Genomic DNA, 24016 nt, shown 5'->3' with positions numbered 1-24016 from the left:
AAAAGTAACAAGCTAAGATTATTTAAACCCTCCTACTTCTCATAGACATCTTTTTAAGCACTCTCACTTCTCATATACAGCCTTTAGAACGACTATTTTATTCTCCATATGAGTGGAAGATTAATCGCTCTATACATGATTCATATCGAAAATCTATACATGAAACCCTTTATTTTTCACCTTTTATAAAACAAACATAATTGGGTCATTATCGTTCCACTTTGGTGGAAACGATAATACTCATAATTGTTTCGGCTTTTCAATTCACAAAGAATTGACTTCAATTGATAAAACTAGCTCATCATGTCACTAGAGACAATTCAACATTGTACATTTAGGTATAAACATGCTTCATAAGCTGATATACACATTTGCTATTACACCCTGTATGAATTTGAAACACAATAACCTACCTTTGGGTAAAATTACTGTTTTATAAAGTCATACACAATCTCAATACCGAATTTTAATCTCAACACGGTTCAAGAAACTTTTAATCAACAAAACTCAAATCACTTTTGCAATAACCAAAGTGAGTTGATCAAAATCTTTTATTGTAAGTTCATGTGAAGCATGTCATAACACAAATAAAGTACATACATTTATAATCTCATGCTTAAATAATCATGGATAACTCACAAAATAACATGAAACACGCCTTATATCATGTTAAAGTTAGCAAAAAGTATGAGATCAATGACAAAGTCATGTATTTATGAGTCATATTCGGGATTGAGGTCTTAAAACGACCTAAACATGTCCTTGAAGACCATAAACCAATCACAAAAAGTCTTAATCCAGTCATAAAAAGTTCTAAACTGGTTTCTAGGATCCTTGTATCAGTTCAAAAAAGGTCAAATCACTTTTAGAAACCCCAAAACTGGTCTCAGGAACCCATAAACCAGTCTCGGAAGGGTCGTATTAGTTTTTGAACCGATTATGTCCTTAATAGGTTAAATGGTCTTGTTTTGGACATGATCCGACCCATGGTTACTGACTCAGTCTACCTAGAAACAGTAATGGGTCTTTGACTGGGTCAAGACCATACCCGAAACCCCAACGAGTCCGAGTCTTAGACCAAGTCCGATAGGGTCAGACTCAGACCCGGTCCACCCAGCACCCCAACGGGTTCGGGTCTTGAACCGAGTTGAACTCAAGCCAGTCCACCCAGAACTCCAACAGGTCTGGGTCTTGGATCGAGTATGATCGGGTCGAACTTAGACCCAATCCACTTGAAACACCAATGAGTTTGGGTCTTGGACTGAATCTTAATGGGTCAGACTTAGACCTGGTCCACCCAAAATCCCAATAGGTTTGGGTGTTAAACCAGGTCCGACTGGGTCGGGTATGGATCCGATCCACCCAAAACCCTTAACGGGTTTGGGTCGCATATTGGATCCCACCATGTCTGGAGAAAACCCGATCCACCAAGAACCTCCAACGGGTTTTGGTCATGGATCAGGTCCAATAAGGTTGGACAGAGACCCGGTCCACCATAACCCCAATGGGTTTGGGTCTAGTAATGCTCTTCCTGAAATACAACCTGTTGGAGATCTCAAATGCCAATGAGGTTTGAACGAAAGTTGCTCAAAATTTAATTGCGAATAACTTTTGTTTTGACGATGTTGCCAATATTTGCACTAGTTCATTGAAAAATGCAAATTAAGGTGCCAGACTATGCATGCACATATTTCTACCAAAATTCTGCAAAGCCATCGAAAAACATGCTGAAATCCCTCCACACAACTCCGATGATGCTCAAATCACTCAAACAAGATCCTCACACGTTAATGGAATCAAATCCACTTGTAGATCGTCGATCCTTCGTTGGATATGGCCAAAATTTAAAAATGAACAATAATGACCGCCTTAGCAGTCATCGATGGAGAACCAGTCAAATGGCTGACTGAAACAACTATGGCAGGAGGTGGGTTGCTTGTTAATGCTTTATCCATCATCGTCCGATATATCAAAAACCAAATGAGAGTTCAGTGAGGGAGAGTAGCTCCGAATATTTTTTTGGCAAGCATTACATGGATGTCGATAGACCCACACTCCGAATATGCACAATAGATGCATGGTGTGGGCCCATAACCGAATGTTGGCGTTCTAAGACATAACTGGAATGTAAAAAATAAAAATACATACTGGTAGCCATCATGAATGAAATAAGCATTGACACGGGTGTTCGATGTTCTCCTCAGCCTATCAATGCCCACAATAACCCCAAGCAATCAAGTCGACAGAACGAGGACCTAAATGAGAGAAAAAAGCCATCTTGATTGTACTCATCAAACAACCATGCTTCAATTTATAGTAGGAGGAAAGTGAGAGATTCCTTTCATAGCATTCATGTATGTAAACCCTTTCACATGCCTTATCCAATGTGAACCCTTCGTGTAAACGTAACCCCTCCCTACTATCTCCTCGCTAATATTTTCATTAATGCTTTGTGTCAAAACCGGGTCACTTGGTGTTATCCCAAATGAAATGTCTAACCCCCCTTTGCTCCGTGTCAAATGCGCCTCTCTTATCTATTGACAAGGGCCCAATATTTTTTAATTTTTGTTTTAATGTAATCCCATATTATGTTTTTAATTTATAGCTTGAAGAGATCGCACCCGGTATGAAGCCGCGCTGGCTCATCTTGCTATACCTACGGTTGTTGAGCCATTACCGTAAAACTGGGATAAGAACGTCTTTAGGTAAAGCAATTAAGTTTTCTTTTGTTTTTTTTCAAGCGTGGCTTGTTTGTGAAATGCACGTTTACAAGTTGAGTGAGCGGTTAAATATCTTTTTATTATAGTGCGTAAAATAAAAGAACCAATCCGTTTTTATTTTCCCTCGCGTTAAAAAAGATATTACCTTACCACCATCGTAATTTTGGGTAAATAAAACCTAATTATATTATTTTTTTTCTCTCTCTCTCTCTCTCTCCCCCCCCCCCCCCTTCCAGAGAGCCTCTTCGCATAAGGGAACCTGAACATGGTTTCTGATCGGAGTCCCTTCTATGGTTCTTCATCATCAGGCCGTTCGCCGGAATCCAAACCCTGTAAGGCAGAAGGGAGGACTCTTCGTTGCGTATAGTTGAGATTTTCGTGTTGTGATTTACTTTTCCGGCACCCCCTCCTGTCTTCTTTGATCTGGGAACCCAAAGGGGATCGCGGCTCCTTAAATGGGAGGCCTTGCCTTGTCCCGTCAGAGATCGAGGCGGGAGTTGCGGATATAGAGTGGTCTTGAATCGTTTTCTGCGGGGATTAGGGTTTGCGGATGGCGTCGGCCCAGGTTGCCTCGTCGTCTTCTTCTGCTCGCAAGCAGGGCCATCTTGAAGCTGGGAAACGGAGGGTACGTCCTCGATTCCTTTGTATTATCCATTCTCATTGTGTCTTGGATTTCGAATCGTTTTACGCCTATTGTTTTTTTTCAAATCTTGGGCGGTTAGATGCAACCGTTCGATTCGATATGTGATGTTTGATCTCACTTTGATTTGTTGATTCGTGTTATCCTTTTTTCATGCTTCCCAAATCGATGCTCGATGGCGATAGTGATTCGAACCGATTCAATTGTTGTCTCGTTTTGATTAATTCTGCCTTGAATTATCGGATGTGCTTGTATTCTGTTCGTGCTTTTTTCTTCGATATCGTTGTTTTGAAAATAGACGGATAGGAAAAAAAAATTGGGAACTCTTGTTCGTGTTTCATGCATGCGGTGTTCGGTCGAATGCCTTCCCCCTGACGCCGAGTTAGTTTTGTATTCCCAGCTAGAGGAATTCCGCAAGAAAAAGGAAGGGCGGGCTAAGAAGGTGCCTCCTGGTGGTCAGTTGCCGCTGGCTGATGTTGCCAACACCATACATGATCAATTGCCTCTAGAAAGCCAGCCATCTAAGGTACTTGGTGCCGACCATGCAACCGATGAAGCCTTGAGCAACGGCAATCATGCCATTCCTTCCACAGAGAATACCAAAGGATTTCTTCCTAACGGCAAACATGATGTACTCCTGTTGCCTGAGAGCGTTCAAGCGGAAGAGCGTGAACAGCCTCAGGAGTCGAAAGTGCTTATTGTTTCTGATTTTTACGGGGCAAGTAATGGTGACAATGACATCCCAAAGGCCGAGAAGCATGAATTCAAGACTAATGATGGGAATGGAGGAGGTGTTATTTCTGGGATAGCAACAGGACGGTCTGTTGTTACTGAATCTGGAAGAACTGGCCGAGCTAAATTGAAATATGTGGGCAATACCCGTTTGGAAGAAAACGATGGTGGACACATTGCCAATTCATTGGAAGATAGCGGGAGATTAGGTGGAGGGTACTTGGTCAAAGCATCATCAATCATTTTTTCACATGAAACGAGGGATGCTTTCGGCAGTGCTATGGGCCATGCTGCATCAACGTCATATGGTACGAAGCTTTACGCTTGTTATTTGTTTTGTTGAATTTTCTTGAAACGATTTAGGCTTCCCTGTTTTTTTGAACTTATGCTTTTATGTGATTCAGGTGATCTTTACTCAAGTGCCAGCTTGGCATCATCATCTGTTGGAACTGAACGACGTATGTATGATGTTGGTGGAATTTCCACTACCAACTCTACTGACACGAGGGTTACAGGACTTCGAGGCTCCATTCATGATGGTTTTAATGTGGATCATGCATTGGGGCAGAATTACATGCTTCCTTCTACGACTTCAAGTTTCAATTTTGAGAGTAAATTTGGCCGTACACCTTCAGATACAACTATATCTGAATCTATTAACCTTAGATCTCGTCCATCTTTTCTTGACTCTATTCCTGTGCGAAAAGCACCTTCAACTTCCCACACTTCACCTTTTGAGTTGGAAAAAAGAGAGTCTTTAGGGCCTTTCAAAAGCTCAAATAATGATGCTGCAGTAATCCAGTCATCTTCACCATACCCTGCAACAGTGGAATCTTTTATGAGCCAAGGAGACCCACATCCTCAAAATTCAAGGGATATTCATGTAAGGAATAATTTCTCGAATGCTGTAAGTGATGGTAAAGAATCATCGAGGCATGGAAGCATGGAAAGAAAGCTTGAATCTTCATCTGGGATGAACGGGGACTTTACAGCTTTAGAGCAGGTACATATCTTCTTAATTACTTTCTGAATATATCGGGACAATCTATTTTCCACTCCTGATATCCATCCCACTGCAACCTGCACTTCCTGTTCTTTTTGTGAATTTCATTGAAATTATTTCTTCTGTTTCTATTAGTTTTCTCTAACATTGGATGCAAGCTTTTGACAGAGTATGATGTTAAGCATATGCAGCTTTAACTTGAAGGCTGCAATATTTCTTCTCATTTTCTTTTTTCAGTTGAAAATCCAACCTGGGAAAATGATAGCAGACTAGATCATTGTTGTTATCACATAGTTTAGCAACACTTGAACTGTAACCCAGCATATCCTAGCATAGTGGGGTCGATCTTGTAGTAATTCAGGAGTAAAAGTCTATTTGAGTTTTCATTTTTCTTAACTATTGAATTCCATGAGTTGGTAGCCTTCTTATTAAGTTAAAGTTGGAGTGTGGACCTGAAACTATCTATGGTTTTGAAGTTATTTTTCTAATCAATCTTCAACCTTCCCTGCAATATTTATTCTGTCCTGAAACACCATACTAACGTAGTCAATTGTTTTTGCTTCGTTTTGTTTAATATATCACATCTTTTGATTTTTATGATTGTACTGCATGTTGTAGCAAGTCAAATTTTTTAATTCCTTTTGATGCTGCTTTTACTTACATGTCTTCTTTCTCCTTGCAGCATATTGAGGATTTGACCCAAGAAAAATTCTCTTTGCAGAGAGCTTTGGATGCATCCAGAACCTTAGCAGAATCTTTAGCTGCAGAGAATTCATCCCTCACAGAGAGCTTCAATCAGCAGGTGATTTTTTAGTTATTATATGCATGGGTTAAGTGCACTATTCATATTGGCAAAGCAAGTAACTGGCATTTTTACATGTAGAAGCTTGTTGTTATAATGATTCTCATGCACATTCTAGATTTTTGTATCCTTTATATTAAATCCTTGAAATATCAAGGCTGCTGTAATTCTTGTTTATTCCTGAATATCTCAATAGTAGTGCTTGGATGCCTAGGATAGAATGTCCTAAAACAATATCGAGTTTTTTAACTTTTCAATTTCTATTCTTTGTCTTCTGTATAATTTTGTTGTGTATGCTTATACACTTGGTTATTTTTCAGGGTAAAGTTGTCAACCAATTAAAAGCTGATTTGGAGAAGTTGCAGGAAGAAATCGGGGCTCAGCTGGTTAGTATATTTTTTCAATTGATAATAATAGTCCAATATATTTGGAACAGTCTGAATTTTAAAAAATGAGATTCACTTCTCTTTGTTTGTTGGGTTTGATGGAATCCTTGTAGTTGATGTATGTGGTTGTTTATAACTTTATGTACTGAGGGTGTTTTGCACTATGTTTTACCTTTCATTCCATGCTTTTGTATCTTTGTATGATTAAAGTCTTGGATTTTTCTCAAAGAATGTTACATGATCCTCGTGTTTATTACTGTTGTTTTTTTATCTTCCAAGGAAAAAAGGTATATGGTTCAGACAAGGGTTTGGAGATTCCTCTGAGATTGTAGTGTGTCTTTTTTTTTTTATCTTTGGCCCTTAAATTAAAGGATTTATATTTTCTACAAGCGATTGTACCTACAATCTAACCTCATAGATGTGTTCAGCATGGTCGATTTAGTGGGGATCGACTCTTGGATCATGTTTTTTCAATGAAAAAACATGTTTTTTTGAGTCGAGAAAAAGGGTTTGCTAAGTGGACTGTATTTTACAATCGATTGTAGCAAATTTAACCTCCTAAATTTATAAAGGAAAAGAAAAAGGCTCATTGAAGCTATCTTTAAATGAGCATATATTCCCTTCCCATCTCCTGAAAACTCTATAATATTTGAAAACCTTGATTTATATTTTTTCCCCTCATGGTTTTATAGTGTGATTTATGAGACCCGACCTTGCTGTAATAACATCGTACTTTTTGTTTGAACTTTTTTTATTAGTTTATGTTACATAGTTTATTTAAAATGTATCTTCTGTTGTAGTAATTCTGGCTTTATGGATATGGAGCATCTGACACAAATTTCTGCGTTTGTTATTGGTGGAACTGGTTTTTGCTGTTGCTCTTAGGTCATATTTTGGGAAAACAAGGGTGGGATAAGGCCCTGGGGGAAAAGAAAGATGTATCATGTCACAGAAACTGCAATATTGCACATTCCTCCATGACACCTACGGATGCCACAAAAATAGGTGCTCAATTTACTATTTTGTGTAAAAGAAACACATCATATAATGATAAAAATGAAGGGATGTTAAAAAAAAGAAGCTTTGAAAGAGACCCATTGGTAGATTGGTTTGAATTTTAAAAAACACGTTTGTTCAACATTCTTGGACACTGTTTGGCCTGAGCCTTTTTACATCTCAGTTGCAATTGGGTGTGTTGCGCGTAGATATATATACTGTTGAACTATGACTACTATATGATAATTTTGTTCTTAGTCTAGATTTTTTCAGTGCTTTTCTGTTGGACATAGCGTGGCATGACATGGATGTGTTAATATATATATATATATATATATATATATATATATATATATATATTAAAGTAATTTAGTCTGCTCACCAAGGGATTTTTTGTCATTTCATACAGGGATATTTTGGTAATTTAATCTGCTTACCAGTTGTATTTTGGTCATTTCATACAGGGGTATTTTGGTAATTTAGTCTACCCACCAGGGGCATTTTGGTCATTTGATACATGGGTATTGTTGTCATTGCACCCGTTATAGATGTTGGGGCATCTCCCAACGGTCATAAATATGACCATTGGGAGCTCCTCAACGTCTATAATGGGAGCCCCCTTGGCCTCTCATTTGTATATAAATAAGGCTCAGAGGCCTTTGTATTCTTAAGCTTTTCTAAAATCTATTCATCAATAAACAATTTTTTGTATGTGTGTTCTTGTGTCTTTTGAGACTATTTAGCACTTTTGTGCTTGTGTTGGGCCATTGTGCATTATATTCTTTCTTGGTGATCGTGTGTTCGTGATTGAATCATTCTCGTTGGAGGCTCCCACACACTTCATTACATGGTATCAGAGCAAGGCATCTTGGTCTTGGTATTTTATTCGTATATGCTTTGAAAGAAAGATTTGAATTGATATACGGCTTGGACTCGAGACTCTCGTATTCTGGTATGTATTTTATTTGGATTATCTACTTTAAATATTTATGGTATATATTTAAAAATGTGTTTGAAATAATGTGGCTATTTATTAAATATGTTAAAATTGGACATGTTTTCAAATTAATTAAAACTAGAATTTGTGGAAATTATTGTCTTTTGATATATGTTTTTGCTTAAGCATGTGTACTTGAAATATATGTTTTGATTATGAATATGTATATTTTTTGAAAAATATCATCATCGAAATTATATTTTGCAAGAGTATGTGGTTTCTTAAATACTATGCTTATTCATGTTTTTTGCAAAATACAATTTTTTTGTTGTTGTATGTATTATTGTAATGATCATTGGTGACTTTAAGCATGTGTCAAAGCATGTTTTTTAGGTATATTATGTGAATTTCATGTCAAAAATGTGTTCCTTAAGAACTTTAGATTCTTGTATGATGTATACCACGAGTCATCATGATTTTAAATTCTTTGGTAATGCCATGGATATTTTGTATGCTCTCATATCAACATGCTCATGTCCCATATTTTTATGATTATGTGGTTTCAATGGTTGACTTTAATTTTCATAGTTTTTGTGTAACATATGTGGCTATAAGTTATTAGATTATCTTATTGCTTTGAGTATTCATGATTGGTGGTAATTGTGTATGCTCTTGGATTTATGTATGGTTCTTTAAGAATTTCTAAGTGTTTTTTTCTTAATATTATATGCCATTATTGTCCCATAGTAGACTTATGATCTAAATTGAGTTATCCTTCTATATAACTTGCTTATATTGGTCCATGACCATTCACCATTGTTATTGATATAATCTTGATTGCCTTTGCTTGCAGAAGATATTAATTGATATCTTGTTTTGCACATGATTTGTCTATCTATATTGGGTTTGATTAAAACTTTGTTTTTTCAAATCGATTCTTACGTATGAACTCTCTTTTTTGGAAATTGGTTTTCATGTGCTTATATCACCTTCTTATGGTATTTGTTTTGTGTATAACAAAAATTTATATGATGCATCATTTCTTTTTTGGCCTTGTTGTTGGGTTGGAGTTAGCCGTTGATGTGAATTATGTGTGCACCTCAAGTCATCTTATCAGTTTGAATTATCAAGTTTATAAAATAGTGGAAAATACAAAAACAATACCACTAAGGGCTTTACAAGATTCATATCCTTTCCTATCATCTCCATCCAAGTCTTCTTAGGCCTACCCCGACCTCTTTTAACTAATATAATTTTTCATTTCTCCATCCTTCTAACTGGAGCATCATTAGGCCTTCGCCGAATATGTCCAAACCACCGTAAATGATTCTCTCTCATCTTATTTTCAATGGATGCAACACCTACCTTCTTACGTATCTCCTCGTTTTGAATCTTATCTTTTATTGTATTTCCACACATCCATCTAAGCATACACATCTCAGCTACACTCATTTTTTGAATACGATGTCTCTTGGCAGCCCAACATTCTATACCATATAGTAAAGCAGACCTAATTGTCGTCCTATAAAACTTTTCCTTCAACCGCAATGGCATTCTACTATTGCACAACACTCCAGTTGCACTTTTCCATTTCATCCACCCAACCTTTATCCTTGATGTAACCCAACCGTTATAGGAAAATTGGTTGTCACCCCTCCACAAGTGCGGACATTGGTTACTACTCCTTCGCACATATCTTTAATTATACTAATGTACTTGAGAGAAACGCCTTTCTTCATCATTGTCCACTAGAGAACATCCCTAGGTACTCTATCGTATGCCTTTTCCAAATCAATAAATACCATATGCAAATCTTTGCTCCTCTCTCTGTATCTCTCAATAAGTTGTATAAGGAGATGTATAACTTCCATAGTTGATTTTCCAGGCATAAAACCAAATTGATTCTCCGATATCATGACAACCTTCCTCAACCTATACCCAATCACCCTCTCCCAAAGTTTCATAGTATGACTCATGAGTTTTATACCACGATAGTTTGTGCAATCTTGTATATCACCTTTATTCTTATATAGAGGCACCAAAGTACTCTTCCTCCACTCAATAGGTATACCATCTGGGCCAACTGCCTTTCTTGCTTTCATTTTCTTCAAAGTCTCTGCAATTTCTTTCTTTTGAATCTTGCGCATGAAGTCACGATTCATCTCATGCAAAAGAAATGGAGAAGTCTCCAAGATCCTGAGCATGACTTCCATTAAATAGCTTATCAAAATAATCTTTCCATCTCTCCTTAATATCCTCATCTTTGTCTAAAACCCTTTGCGTTTCATCTTTGATACATCTAACCATACCCAGATCCCTCGATTTCTTATCTCTCATCTTTGCAAGCCTATAAATATCCTTCTCGCCCTCTTTGGTATCCAACTTGTCATAAACCTCCTTATATACCTTATCCCTCGCGTTTCGAACTACTTTTTTAGCTTTCTTCTTTGTTATCATATACTTCTCGAAATTCTCATTATCACGACTTTTACTTAGATTTCTATAACACTCTCTTTTAACCTTAATAGCTAATTTGACATCCTAGTTCCACCATGATGTATCCTTACCTAGCGGTGCACCACCTTTAGACTCACCCAATACCTCCTTAGCCACCTTTCTCATGCCACCCACTATCTTATTCCACATTGATTCTAAATCCTCCTCGAGACACCAATAAACTTCCTTAACTACCTGCTCTACAAACATTCCTTGTTTAGCTCCTTTCAGTGCCCACCACTTAATTCTAGGATCTATCCTATGTCTATCCTTTTTGCGGCATTTTCTAATTCTAAGATCTAAAATTAAGATTCTATGTTGTGTAGCTACATTTTCTCCCGGTATAACCTTACAATCGATGCAACAACCCATATCTCTCTTTCTAAGTAGGAAAAAATCTATCTGACTCGTATTAACCCCACTTTGAAATGTTACTAGGTGAGACTCCTTCTTCTTAAACCAAGTTTTTGCTAAGATCATATCATAGGACAAACCAAAATCTAAAATCCTTTCTCTACAGTCATATTTATGACCGTTGGAGAGCCTCCAACGACTCTATGGTCAAAAGACCATAGAGCCCTTGCTTAAAAGGGAAAATTGCAAAAAAGGAAAAAAAAAACTGTTTCCTAATGAACAATCCCTATTACATGAGTAAATTAATGAAAATACCCCTAGAGGATATTTACCTATTATATTATTATAAATAATATATATACATGTACATCTTAATAGACACTTGTCTTGGGTCTGATTGATAATTGATTGGCTTCCGGGTCCATGTTGCTTTGTTGAACCAGAGATATTTGTTGGGGTGAGTTGTGTGCATCTCAGTTTTTATCTGTTTAGATTGGCGGCTTATAGTTTGGCTCTAACTGACGATTGTTTGATATCTGGTTTTGCGAGTGTGTTGTATCACTCATTTGTATATTTGACCATTGTTATTATGATGAATGCTTATGATTATGTTTATCTATGATGACTATCTATTTTTGAAACCATGATGTTTCAGAAGTTTGTAAAATTTAATATCCTTATCTTGACATTAGTTTGATTTCATTACAAACTCTCTTTACCTCGTTGGTTTCTCCATTCATATCTTTTATTTGGGTATTATTTTTTGTTGGATAAGAGATTTTTGTTTATCAGTTTTATAACCATGGTTGTGGTGAGTTATGTGCACCCGTTGTAGCTGATGTTATAGTTTGCAGTTTTACAATAATTTGTGAGGTGAGGTATGTGCACCTCTTGTGGTTGTAGCTAGTTTGTTTTGTCAGATCCAATATTGCCAGTGCATGGTCACTAGTATGGTTATTTCTAACATTTGTGTTTGATCTCTTGTCTTATGTGCTGATACACTTGAATTGTGAGGCTTTTTGGGTTGGAGGTCAAAGAGGTGATTGCTTGTGGTGAGCAAATTGGTGTTGAGATTTGCAAATATCATTCCTTTTGTTATGTGCGATTTTTTAAAATTTCTTTCCATAAAATTTCTAAAACTTTTACTACTCATTTGCCTTTGTATGGAAAATGTTTATTCATTGAAATATTTTCTAGCATGTACATTATGTGCATTAAATATGCTTTAATTGCATGTTGGATATGTATGTGTCTCATATTAGTTATCTTGTACCGTTGTGAGTTTTTTGATTGTCCACTTGTGTATCCATTTGGTGGTGATGTTTGAATATCACCATTTCATTACATGGTATTTGAATATTTTATCATTGGGATTTTGAATTTCCTCATTGTAATTATGTTTATCTGTGATATTAAACCTTGTTGTATGTGGGATTTTATAAATTTCCTCATTGTAATTATGTTTATCTGTGATATTAAACCTTGTTGTATGTGGGATTATAAATTTCCTCATTGTTTGCGTTGGGCATTTGTATGAAAATGGCTACTTTTTTGAAAAACCCTTTTCATTAATATTGTATTTTCTCCTTGTGTGGATTTAATTCCTTGGTGAGTTATCTTGTTTAATTGTTCTCTTTTGATCCTGATCATAATATTTAAAGGTTCATATTTATGTGTTAAATATGACTACATGTTAAATATATATTTGTTGATTATCTTAAATGCATGAAGTTAACTCCCCTTTGTTGTCGGCTGTTTTTGAGTTTTCACATCTTATGCATGATAGTGGAGTTTGCTTAGTATGTTTTACTTAGGGGTGGCAATCGGGTCGGGTTGGCGGGTCAGCATACCTCAACCCAAACCCGACCCGTTTAATAAACGGGTCGGCTGTGGCAAACACGAACCTGACCCATTTATTCAACGGGTAACCCGACACGACCCACCAACCCGTTTAATAAATGGATTGGGTCGGGTAAACGGGTTGGTGGGTTGGCTGGCGGGTCGGGGTCGGGTAAACGGGCGGGTTGGCGGGTCGGGGTCGGGTAAACGAGTTGGCGGGCGGGTCGGGTTCGCCTAACCCGTTTATTAAACGGGTCAGCCGGGTTGGCATACCCCTAACACGAACCCAACCCATTTAATAAACGGATTAGGCGGGTCGACCCGTTTATTAAACGGGTTAGTTTAAGCCAAACCCGAACCCGCCTAAGAGGCGGGTTGGCGGGTCGTGTTAGGTTTTGCCACCCCTAGTTTTACTTTCTCATTTTGAAGTATTAGGATATTATGCATGCATGCTTATTTAAGATGTGCCTTTGTGCTCAAATTCTCTGATCAGTATCTACGAAATATGTGTTGATTTTGTGATTGCATTCTTTTAAATTAGATTCCTTTGAAGTATGATCATCTTATATATGTTTTTGATTTTTTCAAAATTGTTTTTAAACCTTTTTATTATGTTTAAAATTATTAAAAACATTTTGTCTTAACATTCAGCTTTTTGGATATTATATATATATATATTATTGTATTCTTGGTGTGTTTGGCCATCCTCTCTCCATAATATATAACTAATATAGTTAAATTTGAAATCTTCTTTTATATTTTATGATATATATATATAGTTGTGAATAGTTGGGCTGTTTTGTTAGCTCTATTTACAGGTTCTCAAGTATTGATGATATTGAAGATCCTAAAGATCCTTTGTATAATAAAGCATATTATTGAAGATCAAGAACTCACTTTATGAAAACAACGGATGAAAGAACTTGATGGAGTCAATGGAGACTTTTATATAATGGGTTCTTTCTTTTGTAATTTCAAACTTACAGTGAGTCACTGTAAGTTTTAAATGGAGTGTTAAAATATATATATATATATATATATATATATATATATCTTCATATATAACTATATTTCTTGATGTAATTTAGTCTGCCCACCAGCGGCATTTTCGCCATTTCATATAGGAGTATTTTGGTAATTTAGTCTGCCCACTAGAGGCATTTTGGTATTTTAGTCTGCCCGCCAGAGGAATTTTGGTCATTTCATACATGGGTATTGTTGTCATTGCACCCATTATAGACGTTGGGGCATCTCCCAACGGTCATAAATATGACCATTGGGAGCTCTCCAATGTCTATGATGGGAGCCCCCTTGGTCTCTCATTTGTATATAAATAAGGCTCAAAGGCCTTTGTATTCTTAAGGTATTCATCAATAAACAAATTTTTGTATGTTTGTTCTTGTCTCTTTTGATACTATTTAGCACTTTTGTGCTTGTGTTGGGCCATTGTGCATTATATTCTTTCTTCGTGATTGTGTGTTCATGATTGAATCATTCTCATTGGAGGCTTCCACACACTTCATTACAACGTGCTCTTTATAGTTTCTCAGCAGTTTTTTGGACAGAAATATAAAGATACATGCTTTTAGGAGTTCTGAGGATTTCTTTAATTATCTTTGGATGTTCTTGTGGTCCCTGGGTTTCAGTGGAAGGTATGGAGGAACCACAAAGGAGATGTTTTTGATAGTGTGACAACACAAACTGCATGCACCATATTTTTGTTTTCACTTGCACATGAAAATTTCTAGTGCCATATTTCAACAATTTTTGTTCTATTACCATTATATCATACAGTTCTACATCTTTTGTTCTATTACCATTATATCATACAGTTCTACATCTTTTGTTCTATTGCCATTATATCATAATTTTTTTCAAATGTTTGTGATGAGACTTGGGCTGATTTTTTTTATCATTGTTTTGGTATACTTTTCTATTTTAATCTTATAGGGGTCACATCATGACAGAGTCTTCTCCCTATTTCTTTACTGATTCCTTTTGTTTTTGTCTGACTTAGTGTCCCTAGTGTTTTGTGCTCTGTGTATTGTCAGTTCTTAATGCAAAAGGATCCATAAATATTCTTGTTCTCCCTGGCTTTTGCTTGTTTGTGGATGTGCAAAGATTTCTTGCTGGCTGCTTTTCAAATTCTGCCTTATCTTCATGCAAGTGATTCTTTCACTGATTGTTGTCATCTTTTACGAATGACAGTCGGCTCTTGAAGCAACGAGTATGGAGTGTACCAATGCGCAACTTGAGTGCAATGCGGCTGATGAACGGGCAAAACTTTTAGCATCTGAGGTCATTGGCTTAGAAGAAAAAGTAAGTATTTCTTTGAGTTATTGCTAGATCGTTAAAGATTTTGATGCGAGTCTGGCAAAGAGCTATTTTGCTTGGATCCTCACCAGACAATACCTTAGAGGGAAGATTAGAAAAGTTGAGACATATCATGGGGTGCAAAGTGTTGAACTCAGGCTGTTCAGACTTGGCTTTTATGCACTACAGTGCAAGCTTGAGCTTGGCATGCTTGAGGAAGGTGGACTCTTCGAACTTGAGAGTGCATGTTTGAGCTTTTCTTGCTTCTCCACGAGCCAGGCTTGGGCTCAATTCTGAGCCTGACCTTTCGCCTTAGGTACTATGCAGTAGGCGGGTGAATAAAGTTTTGAACCTCAGCCCTCAGGATATATAAAACATAAGCCTGATCCATGGGGGCAAGGCAACTTTCATTTATTAATTAACCATTGTTACTGGAAGCACCACTAGGCAATGTGAAGAATGCTTTGAAGCATGAATTGTAGTAAGAACCTTGCTTCCCTTAAAGTGATGGTGTGATTCTACACAGTGTTAAAATGTAAAAAGATATGTATTTTTATTTTTATTTTCTTATTTTTTATTGTTCTTTTATTTTGTATCATAACTATCTAGTTCATATCGAACTAGATAGTTAGGGTTTTGGTCAAGTTCCAGTTGAAACTTGACCAAACTCTAGCCGTTGGAGCTAGTCCAACGACTAGAATTCTAGCCATTGGACTAGCTCCAACTGCTAGAGGGAGAGCTCTTTATGATCTCTCCTCCCCTCTCTCTTATAAATAGGGGGTGCATTCCCCATTGTATTGCACTTGCAGAAAATGCTTTTTAAGCATTTCATATTTTGAATAAATTCTTTTTTTTTGTGTTTTCCATATTTACCCTTTTACGGGTCTTGTGTGAAATGTCTTTCTAGACACATGTTTGGTTGATTCAAGTGCTTCGTTGGAATACCACCATTTTCTTACATGGTATCAGAGTTGCGAAATTGTTAGATCTTGGAGAAAGTCCACCTTGGTTTTCGTGCCTCTTGTGCAAAAGGTGTGTTATCACCTTGTTCTTGCAAAAGTGTTTTGTCACTTTGAGAGAAGTGTTTTATCCCTTCACTATCGGCTACAAAACGAATCATTTGAAGGGCTTCAACATCATTGTATTGCATTTCTTTCCCTTCTCCCATATTTTCTTTTCTTTTTCTTCTATCTTTCCTTCTTTACCGCTTGTAAACGATGGATGGCAATGATAAAGTTACCATCGTTCCCATGAGATTAAGTGATACAAACTATGTAACACGGGTTTCAATCATGAAGCACTACATATGGGGTAAAGGTTTACGGGGAATCATGGATGGTTCCGATTTGGAACCTAAGCTATCTCTTACCAAGAAAGAGGGAGATAAGGAAGTCCCATTGTTGGAGGAGGAGAAAATCAAGGCTTTAGCCTCCTATGAAAAAAAGTGGAAATAGTGGAGGATGAGACATGCTAAAATAATGTCATGGCTTATCAATAGCGTTGACATTAAAAAGTGTTTTAGTCTTGCCAAGTTTGAACATGCCGATAAGGCATGAGAATACCTTAAGAACATGTATTCCCTTAAAGATATTGCACATGCATGCAATCTTCAAGAGAAGGTTCAGACGATGACCCAAGGTGACAAATCCATTCGAGAATATTATAATGGGCTATCTGAACTCTGGGAAGAATTAGCTCTTTTGGAACCGAAATGTCATTGTGCCGAGGATATCGAGCTTCACCAAAAGCAACTCGATACTAGACATTTCTACTAGTTTATAATTGGGTTAAGGCCAGAGTTTGAGTCCACCAAATCGACCCTCCTTCACCGTGGAACAATTCCCACTATTGTGAAAACTATTGAAGATTTAACAATGGAGGAAAATCGTCTCTGGAAGAGCACCCAAAAAACTAATAATGATTCTGTCCTAGCAGTATCTAGGCCAGGGAATCATACTCGCGCTTACATGCCGCCTCATTTTGAAAGGCAGAACAGTGAGTTCGACAAAAGAAAAGTTATCTGCCACCACTGTCATGAGCAAGGGCATTACATGCCTCAATGTCCAATACTAAAAAAGGGATGAAAAAAGGATTGCCTCTGATGAAGTCGAGTCAAAAGATCAAGATGCACCTGTTTCAATGGCTCAACTGATGGAGATCCTTCAACCTCTTCTTAAAAGGGTATCATCTTCAACTGAAGCCTCAACTGGAGTGATAGTCACATCTGTTTCCGGTTCAGGTAACTTTCCTTGGCTTTTAGATTCTGGTGCTTCATTTCATATGACCCAAAATGACAAGTGCCTATTCGAATGTCTTAAAAACAACTCAAGTATATCAAAAGTTTTCACAGCAGTTGAAACATTTCTTGAAATAAAAGGAATAAGTTGTTTTGAAAGTTATAAAAAATCTAAAAGTTTTTGTATTCTTAATGTTAGATATATCCCAAAATTAAATTTGAATCTTTTATCTGTTTCATAAATTTATGATTATGGATATAATATATACTTCTCTTCTGATGGTTGCTGGGTACAGGATCGCGAGTCAGAGAAGCTGATTGGGGAAGGCCATAGAAAAGGAAAACTATATTACAGACTTTTTGGAATTACCAAAGAATGTTTTTTGTCTAAATGTTCAAAAATTGGAAATAGAATTATGGCACAAAAGACTTGGCCATTCTCGTATGTTTAAAATCCAATTATTCCCAAGTTTGAGAAAATTTTGTAAATCTGGAAATTTTGCTTTTATAAATTGCGTTCTTGGTAAAATGAAAAGATTTACATTTTCTAGTAGAACCTGTCTCTATAAAACCTTTTGAGTTAATATATTCGGATGTTTGGGGACCCACATCAGTTATTTCTAAAGGCGGTTATGCGTATTATGTCATCTTTGTTGATGATTTTTCTAGATACACTTGGATTTATTTTCTTAAACATAAATCTGAAGTTTTTGCTCACATTCAAATGTTTCATAAAATTGTTATTAACAAGTTTCAAAGTAATATCTCCTTTTTTTTGCACTGATTCAGGGAGAGAATTTATGTTCGGAGAATTTAAAAATTGTCTTAATCTACATGGCATTACTCATCAACGATCATGCCCACACACACCTCAACACAATGGTCTTACTGAACGCAAGCACCGCCATATTATGGAAACCACTCGAACTTTGCTGTTTGCAAGTCAAGTTCCAAAAGGGTTTTGGGCTGAAGCAGTCCTAACTGCCACCTATCTCATTAAGATAATGCCATCCTCTTCTTTAAAAAATGTATCTCCAATTGAAAAACTTTATGATTTAACACCATATTACTCTAGGGTGAGAGTTTTTGGTTGCAAATGTTTTGTATTTAAGGACAAAAATGATAAATTCTCTCTTGGGGCAATCCCATGTTCCTTTTTTGGATATGCTGAGAATAAAAATGGTTACAGGTGCTATGATATTCAAAATGGCAAATTATATGTATAAAAAATGTGTCTTTTCTAGAAAAAGAAAATGCTTTTGAGAGTGAAAAAGCTAAGGATATTACTGAATATTCTTTTCTAATAGATTTAACCTCAAAATTTGATGAAGAAGATTTTGAATATAACTTTGACAATGATCAAAGCCCCATTGTTCCTGACACTGATAGCAGATACCAAACCAGTAGGAATGTTGGAGAACAACATCCTCCATGTGCATTAGAAAGGTTCTTCGAAGTTCCTCCTCGACGAACTTCTAGAATTTCTAGACCTCCCGACATATTTGTTTCTTATGACTCCTTTTCACCATCATATAGGGCAGCCTTTGCATTAATCCAATCCTATGTTGAACCTTCCTCCTACTCTGAAGCCAAAAACCATAGAGAATGGGTTGAAGCTATGAAAGCGGAATTGGATGCTTTAGAAAAGGTCAGGACTTGGTCCATTCAAGACCTTCCTTCTGGAAAAAAGCCTATAGGCTGTTGATGAGTTTATAAAGTCAAAACCAAAAGTGATGGGACCTTAGAAAGATATAAAACACGACTCGTAACCAAAGGTTATGCTCAAGAGTATGGCATTGACTATGAAGAAACCTTCGCTTCTGTAGCCCGTATGACCACTGTCATAACTCTAATCGCCTTGTCCTTTATTAAAAGATGACATATTTTTCAAATGGATGTCAAAAACCTATGTCACATGGGTGCGGGTGCAACACGGGTGCGGCGCAATTTTAAAAAATTTGGACACGGGGACTCGGCTATATATATATATATTTAAAAAAAATATATATAATAATAATAATATATCCTGTGTGCATATATGTGGATATTGTTATCTAAAGTTTGGCACCAGCATGAGTGTTTTTATAAACTTTGCAAATTGTACTTTTGCCCTTGCAGATCCGGGGGCTCCCCCCGGCATGGGTCTCGCTGCGCGGTCAGCGGGCGGGGTCCAGGGGGGGCCGTAGGGGGACAGCACCCCCTGGATTTTTTTCTTCTAGGGCTTATGTTTGAGACTCATGCTATATATATATTTTTAAAAAAATATATAAAAAGATCATTTGTTTTTGTTTTTTATCCTAAAAATGGATAATTTTTGGATTCAATCAATGTTGACCGAGTCCAAAAAAGGATGGACTCGGCCTCGACTCGTTGACCGAGTCTGACTCGGCGTTGACCGAGTCCGGGCCGTGTCCGAAGCCGCACCCGTGTCGGGGCGTGTCGACTCGGGTGTGGCACCTCTCTAGCCGAGTCCGTGTGACATAGTCAAAAACGCTTTTTTAAATGAGAGTCTTGCTGAAGAAGTCTACATGGATCCTCCACCTGGTATTTGTATTCCCAAGGGCAAAACTCTTCGTCTTGAGAAGGCTCTCTATGGTCTCAAACAAGCACCGAAAGCCTGCTATGACGGGTTTAGTCATGCTATGACGGATATTGGATTTCATTCTTGCTTAATTGACACTGTCTTGTTTATTAAAAAATCTGATGTAGGTATCACCATTCTTCTTCTTTATGTAGACGATATGATCATCACTGGTGACGACAAACATGGAGTGGCCAACATCAAAACTCTTCTTAAAACTTATTTTGAAATGTCTTAGGATTTTTGAGATATTTTTTCGGAATAGAAGTTGCTTATTCTCTTCGGGGATATTTGATATCTCAATTTGTTTCTGATATTGTTTTCAGGTCTGACATTACAAATTAAAAGATGGTGGACACTCCTAAAGTAGTCAATGTTAAAATGAAAATTGATGATGGAGAGCGTCTCGATGATCCTACCCCATTTAGACAGATTGTTGGAGCACTCTCCTATCTTTCTATCACTAGGCTAGACATTGCACATGTTGTACACACAGCTAGCCAGTTTCAACATGCTCTCACCTCTGTTCACATGGGAGCAATTTTACATATTGTTAGATATTTAAAGAGTTTCCTTTCACGATGACTCTTCTTGTTTGCTTCATCATTATTGGATTTAATTGCTTATACTGATGCCGATTGGGGAGGTGATCCTAATAATAGGTACTCGAATCGTAGAGGTGCAAGAAGCAGCAGAAGGTTTCTCTATCTTCCACTAAAGCTGAATATAGAGCCATGACAACCACTATAATGGAGGTCATATGGCTCTGTCGTCTACTTGCGGACATGGGAGCTGCAACAACACACGCTTCACGAATGTGTTGTGACAACAAAAGTGCAATTTACATTGCAAGCAACCGGACGTTCTACGAACGCACCAAGCACATTGAAATGGATTGTCACTATGTCAGAGATGAGTACTTGAATGAAACCATTGATCTGCCATATGTTACTTCAAAATACCAGTTAGCAGACTTCTTCACCAAGCCTCTTGCAGCTCTACAATTTCACTTTCTCTTAAACAAACTTTCGCTCGTTGTACCGTAAGTTTGAGGGGGAGTGTTAACATGTAAAAAGATATGTATTTTTATTTTCTTATTTTCTTATTTTTATTTTATTTTGTATCATAACTATCTAGTTCATATCGGACTAGATAGTTAGGGTTTTGGTCAAGTTCCAGTTGGAACTTGACCAAACTCTAGCCGTTGGAGCTAGTCCAACGGCTAGAATTCTAGCCGTTGGACTAGCTCCAACAGCTAGAGAGAGAGCTCTTTATGAGCTCTTCTCCCCTCTCTCTTATAAATAGGGGGTGCATTCCCCCATTGTATTGCACTTGCAGAAAATGCTTTTTAAGCATTTCATATTTTGAATAAAATCCTTTTTTTTATTTTGTGTTTTCCATATTTACTGTTTTACGGGTCTTGTGTGAAGTGTCTTTCTAGACACTTGTTTGGTTGATTCAAGTGCTTCAGTGGAATACCACCATTTTCTTACACTCAACCCTGCAGCACTGGGTTACTTGTTACTTGCTTCATCTTCACTTCATGAATACTTTTTGAATTCTCTATTTCCATGTTCTGACCTCTCTTAAGGGGCATTTGATTGCAGGGTTAAATAGTCTATTTATCCACACATTCAAAATCTGGGGTAAATGGTCTGGGACAAATGGTCTTGCAAAGCACAAAAAACATGTATTGTTTGCATGTAATGTAAGCCTGATGCCAAAATTGGAATAAATAGTCCTAGGCAAATATTTTTTCAAGTCCACTATAGGATAAAACAATAGTCAACAAGGGGCAACAACACAAGCACTAAGTGCATATATGGCATTAAGGAACTAAATAGAAAAACACAAAATATAAAAATATTCATCTTTATTGAGCATAAATGCTTAAGAGAAGCATTGAGAAAAATGTGCACAAGTAGTACCATTATATACAAAAGGACCCAAGGCATAAAGCTATTGGGAGCTCCCATAGGAGTCATTGGGAGTTCCGAGCGGTCATAAATGTGACCATTGGGGCTCCCAACGACTCTATGGTCCCAATGACCATAAAGCCCCTACAATGCAATAAAGAGAAAAATAAAAAAAAGTAAAACTGTTCCTAGCTGACATTTATTACAAAAAAACAAAAATAACCTCAGAGGGTATTACCTATTACATCAATGTAAACAACATATAGTATACACACATATATGTACAATACTAAACAAAACAAATATATATGTATGACAATACACACATATATATATATATATATATATATACATACATGTACAACTTAACAACATATACCTACACACATCGGGCTGGGTTTGTTTGGTTTTCATCTATGTCACAGGGATTCAGCCAAACAGGTGCCGCACCTACGTCGATGCGACGCGACGCGGGTGCGCATGCGGTCAACCCGACCATGGGTGCGGTCAACACACCCAGGGTCATTTTGGTCCAGTTTTTGGATTAATTTTTTTTTGCCCGATGAAATGGGCTGCGGAAGGGAGGATAGGGCAATTTTTTTTTGCCCTAATCCTCCCTTCGTCTCCTCTCTGTCTCCCTCTGCTCTCTGTTAACCGCTCTTCCATCGTCGACGCTGTCGTCGACCGCTTCGCCACCGCTGATCGCTCTGCCGCCGACCGCTCCAGGTATGCCCCTGACTCCCTCTGCTCTCCTCCTCTCCTCTTCGACTCCCTCTGCTCTCCTCCTCTCCTCTCCGTCTCCCTTCTTTCCCTCTTAGAACGTCGGGGTCTTCGTGCTTTTTTGGGTCTCTGTGTTTGCTTTCCCTTTGTCACAGCGGAATCGTGTCCCTACTCGATGCTAACGGCTCAACTGCAAGGTTCCTTGTTTATCTTGCCAAAGGGCTTGGACATGCGGTTTGGCAGGCCACACTGCAGCGTTCTGTCGTTGTTGGTTCCCTTGCCGCTATGTGGGCTTTCGGATGTTCGGTATGTGTTGGCTCAGGTGGGGAGTCGAAACAACTCTCCTTCTTGTACTGATATTTTCAATGTCGGAATCGCCAGATGTCGCTTCGCAGTTGCGCGGCCTTCGGGCTAGTGCTGCATCGTTTACGAGGGTTTTATCTGGTTGATCCTGCCATTAGTCATAAGCTTGTCTCAAAGATTAAGTCATGCATGTGTAAGTATGAACTAATTCAGATTGTGAAACTGTGAATGGCTCATTAAATCAGTTATAGTTTGATTTATTGCATGCATGATGAATTGATTTGATGATATTGTGATAATTGTTTTTTATTTCATTAGTGTTAATGTTGTTAACTGATAAAACTTAAAAATTATAATATATATATATATATATATATATATATATATATATATATATATATATATATATATATATTTGCCGCACCCCCGCACCCCCGCACCCAAGGTTTTTGAAAGTGCCGCACCCGTACCCATGTGACATAGGTTTTCATTCTTTTACATATCAAGCTACAAGGATGCCTCGGCTTTCTCCACAGCTGATTTGAGCTCAAACGAGTTTTGCAGGTGGTTTTGCTTGTGCATTCTAATTGTAATGGTTTTTCTGATTTATTAACTCGTGCAAAAAAGAAACGTTAGGTGGTGAATTTACTTAATTGTTGATTTTGGTGTTTCTGATATCTTTAATCTAATTCTTGTAAATTTCTTGAATAGGCACTCAGATTGCGATCAAATGAACTAAAGCTGGAAAAACAGCTAGAGAGCTCTACTGCTGAAATATCTTCATATAAGTACTCTCAGAATTCGACCTTTTCCTAGCATATCTTGTCTGTTCTTTCATTTTTTCTATTCTTTCAGTGACGATGATCTTGGAAATGGATGAATGCTTAAGTGGCGAAAGATTCATTGATGACATTGTTATGCTTGTTAACTGTGAGCCAATTTTTTTGCCAGCAAAGATCTAGTCAACGAAGTTGCAAAACACCAGTGGCCTAGTTAAGTTGATTTAATTGTATACATTGCTCAACTTCTGATACCTATATCC

The 24016-nt window shown here is 37.3% G+C and overlaps 1 protein-coding gene across 1 annotated transcript in view; it reads left to right on the top strand.

The window, feature by feature from the left end:
* The first annotated feature begins 3125 nt into the window (after positions 1 to 3125).
* Positions 3126 to 24016, top strand: part of LOC149823120 (protein BLISTER-like) — a 36928-nt gene continuing 16037 nt past the window's right edge. Inside the window, exons 1-7 of the mRNA XM_089981434.1 lie at positions 3126 to 3345; positions 3761 to 4400; positions 4497 to 5095; positions 5778 to 5897; positions 6218 to 6283; positions 15114 to 15224; positions 23686 to 23762. Of these exons, the coding sequence (XP_089837560.1) occupies positions 3271 to 3345; positions 3761 to 4400; positions 4497 to 5095; positions 5778 to 5897; positions 6218 to 6283; positions 15114 to 15224; positions 23686 to 23762 (1688 nt within the window). The 5' untranslated portion in view covers positions 3126 to 3270. The remainder of the gene's footprint in view (positions 3346 to 3760; positions 4401 to 4496; positions 5096 to 5777; positions 5898 to 6217; positions 6284 to 15113; positions 15225 to 23685; positions 23763 to 24016) is intronic.

This window comes from Nuphar pumila, chromosome 11 (genome assembly GCF_984573655.1).
Source record: "Nuphar pumila chromosome 11, dmNupPumi1.hap1.1, whole genome shotgun sequence".
NCBI lineage: Eukaryota > Viridiplantae > Streptophyta > Magnoliopsida > Nymphaeales > Nymphaeaceae > Nuphar > Nuphar pumila.
The sequence above is the reverse complement of the archived record's forward strand: the minus strand, read 5'-3'. Positions and strand labels throughout refer to the sequence as shown.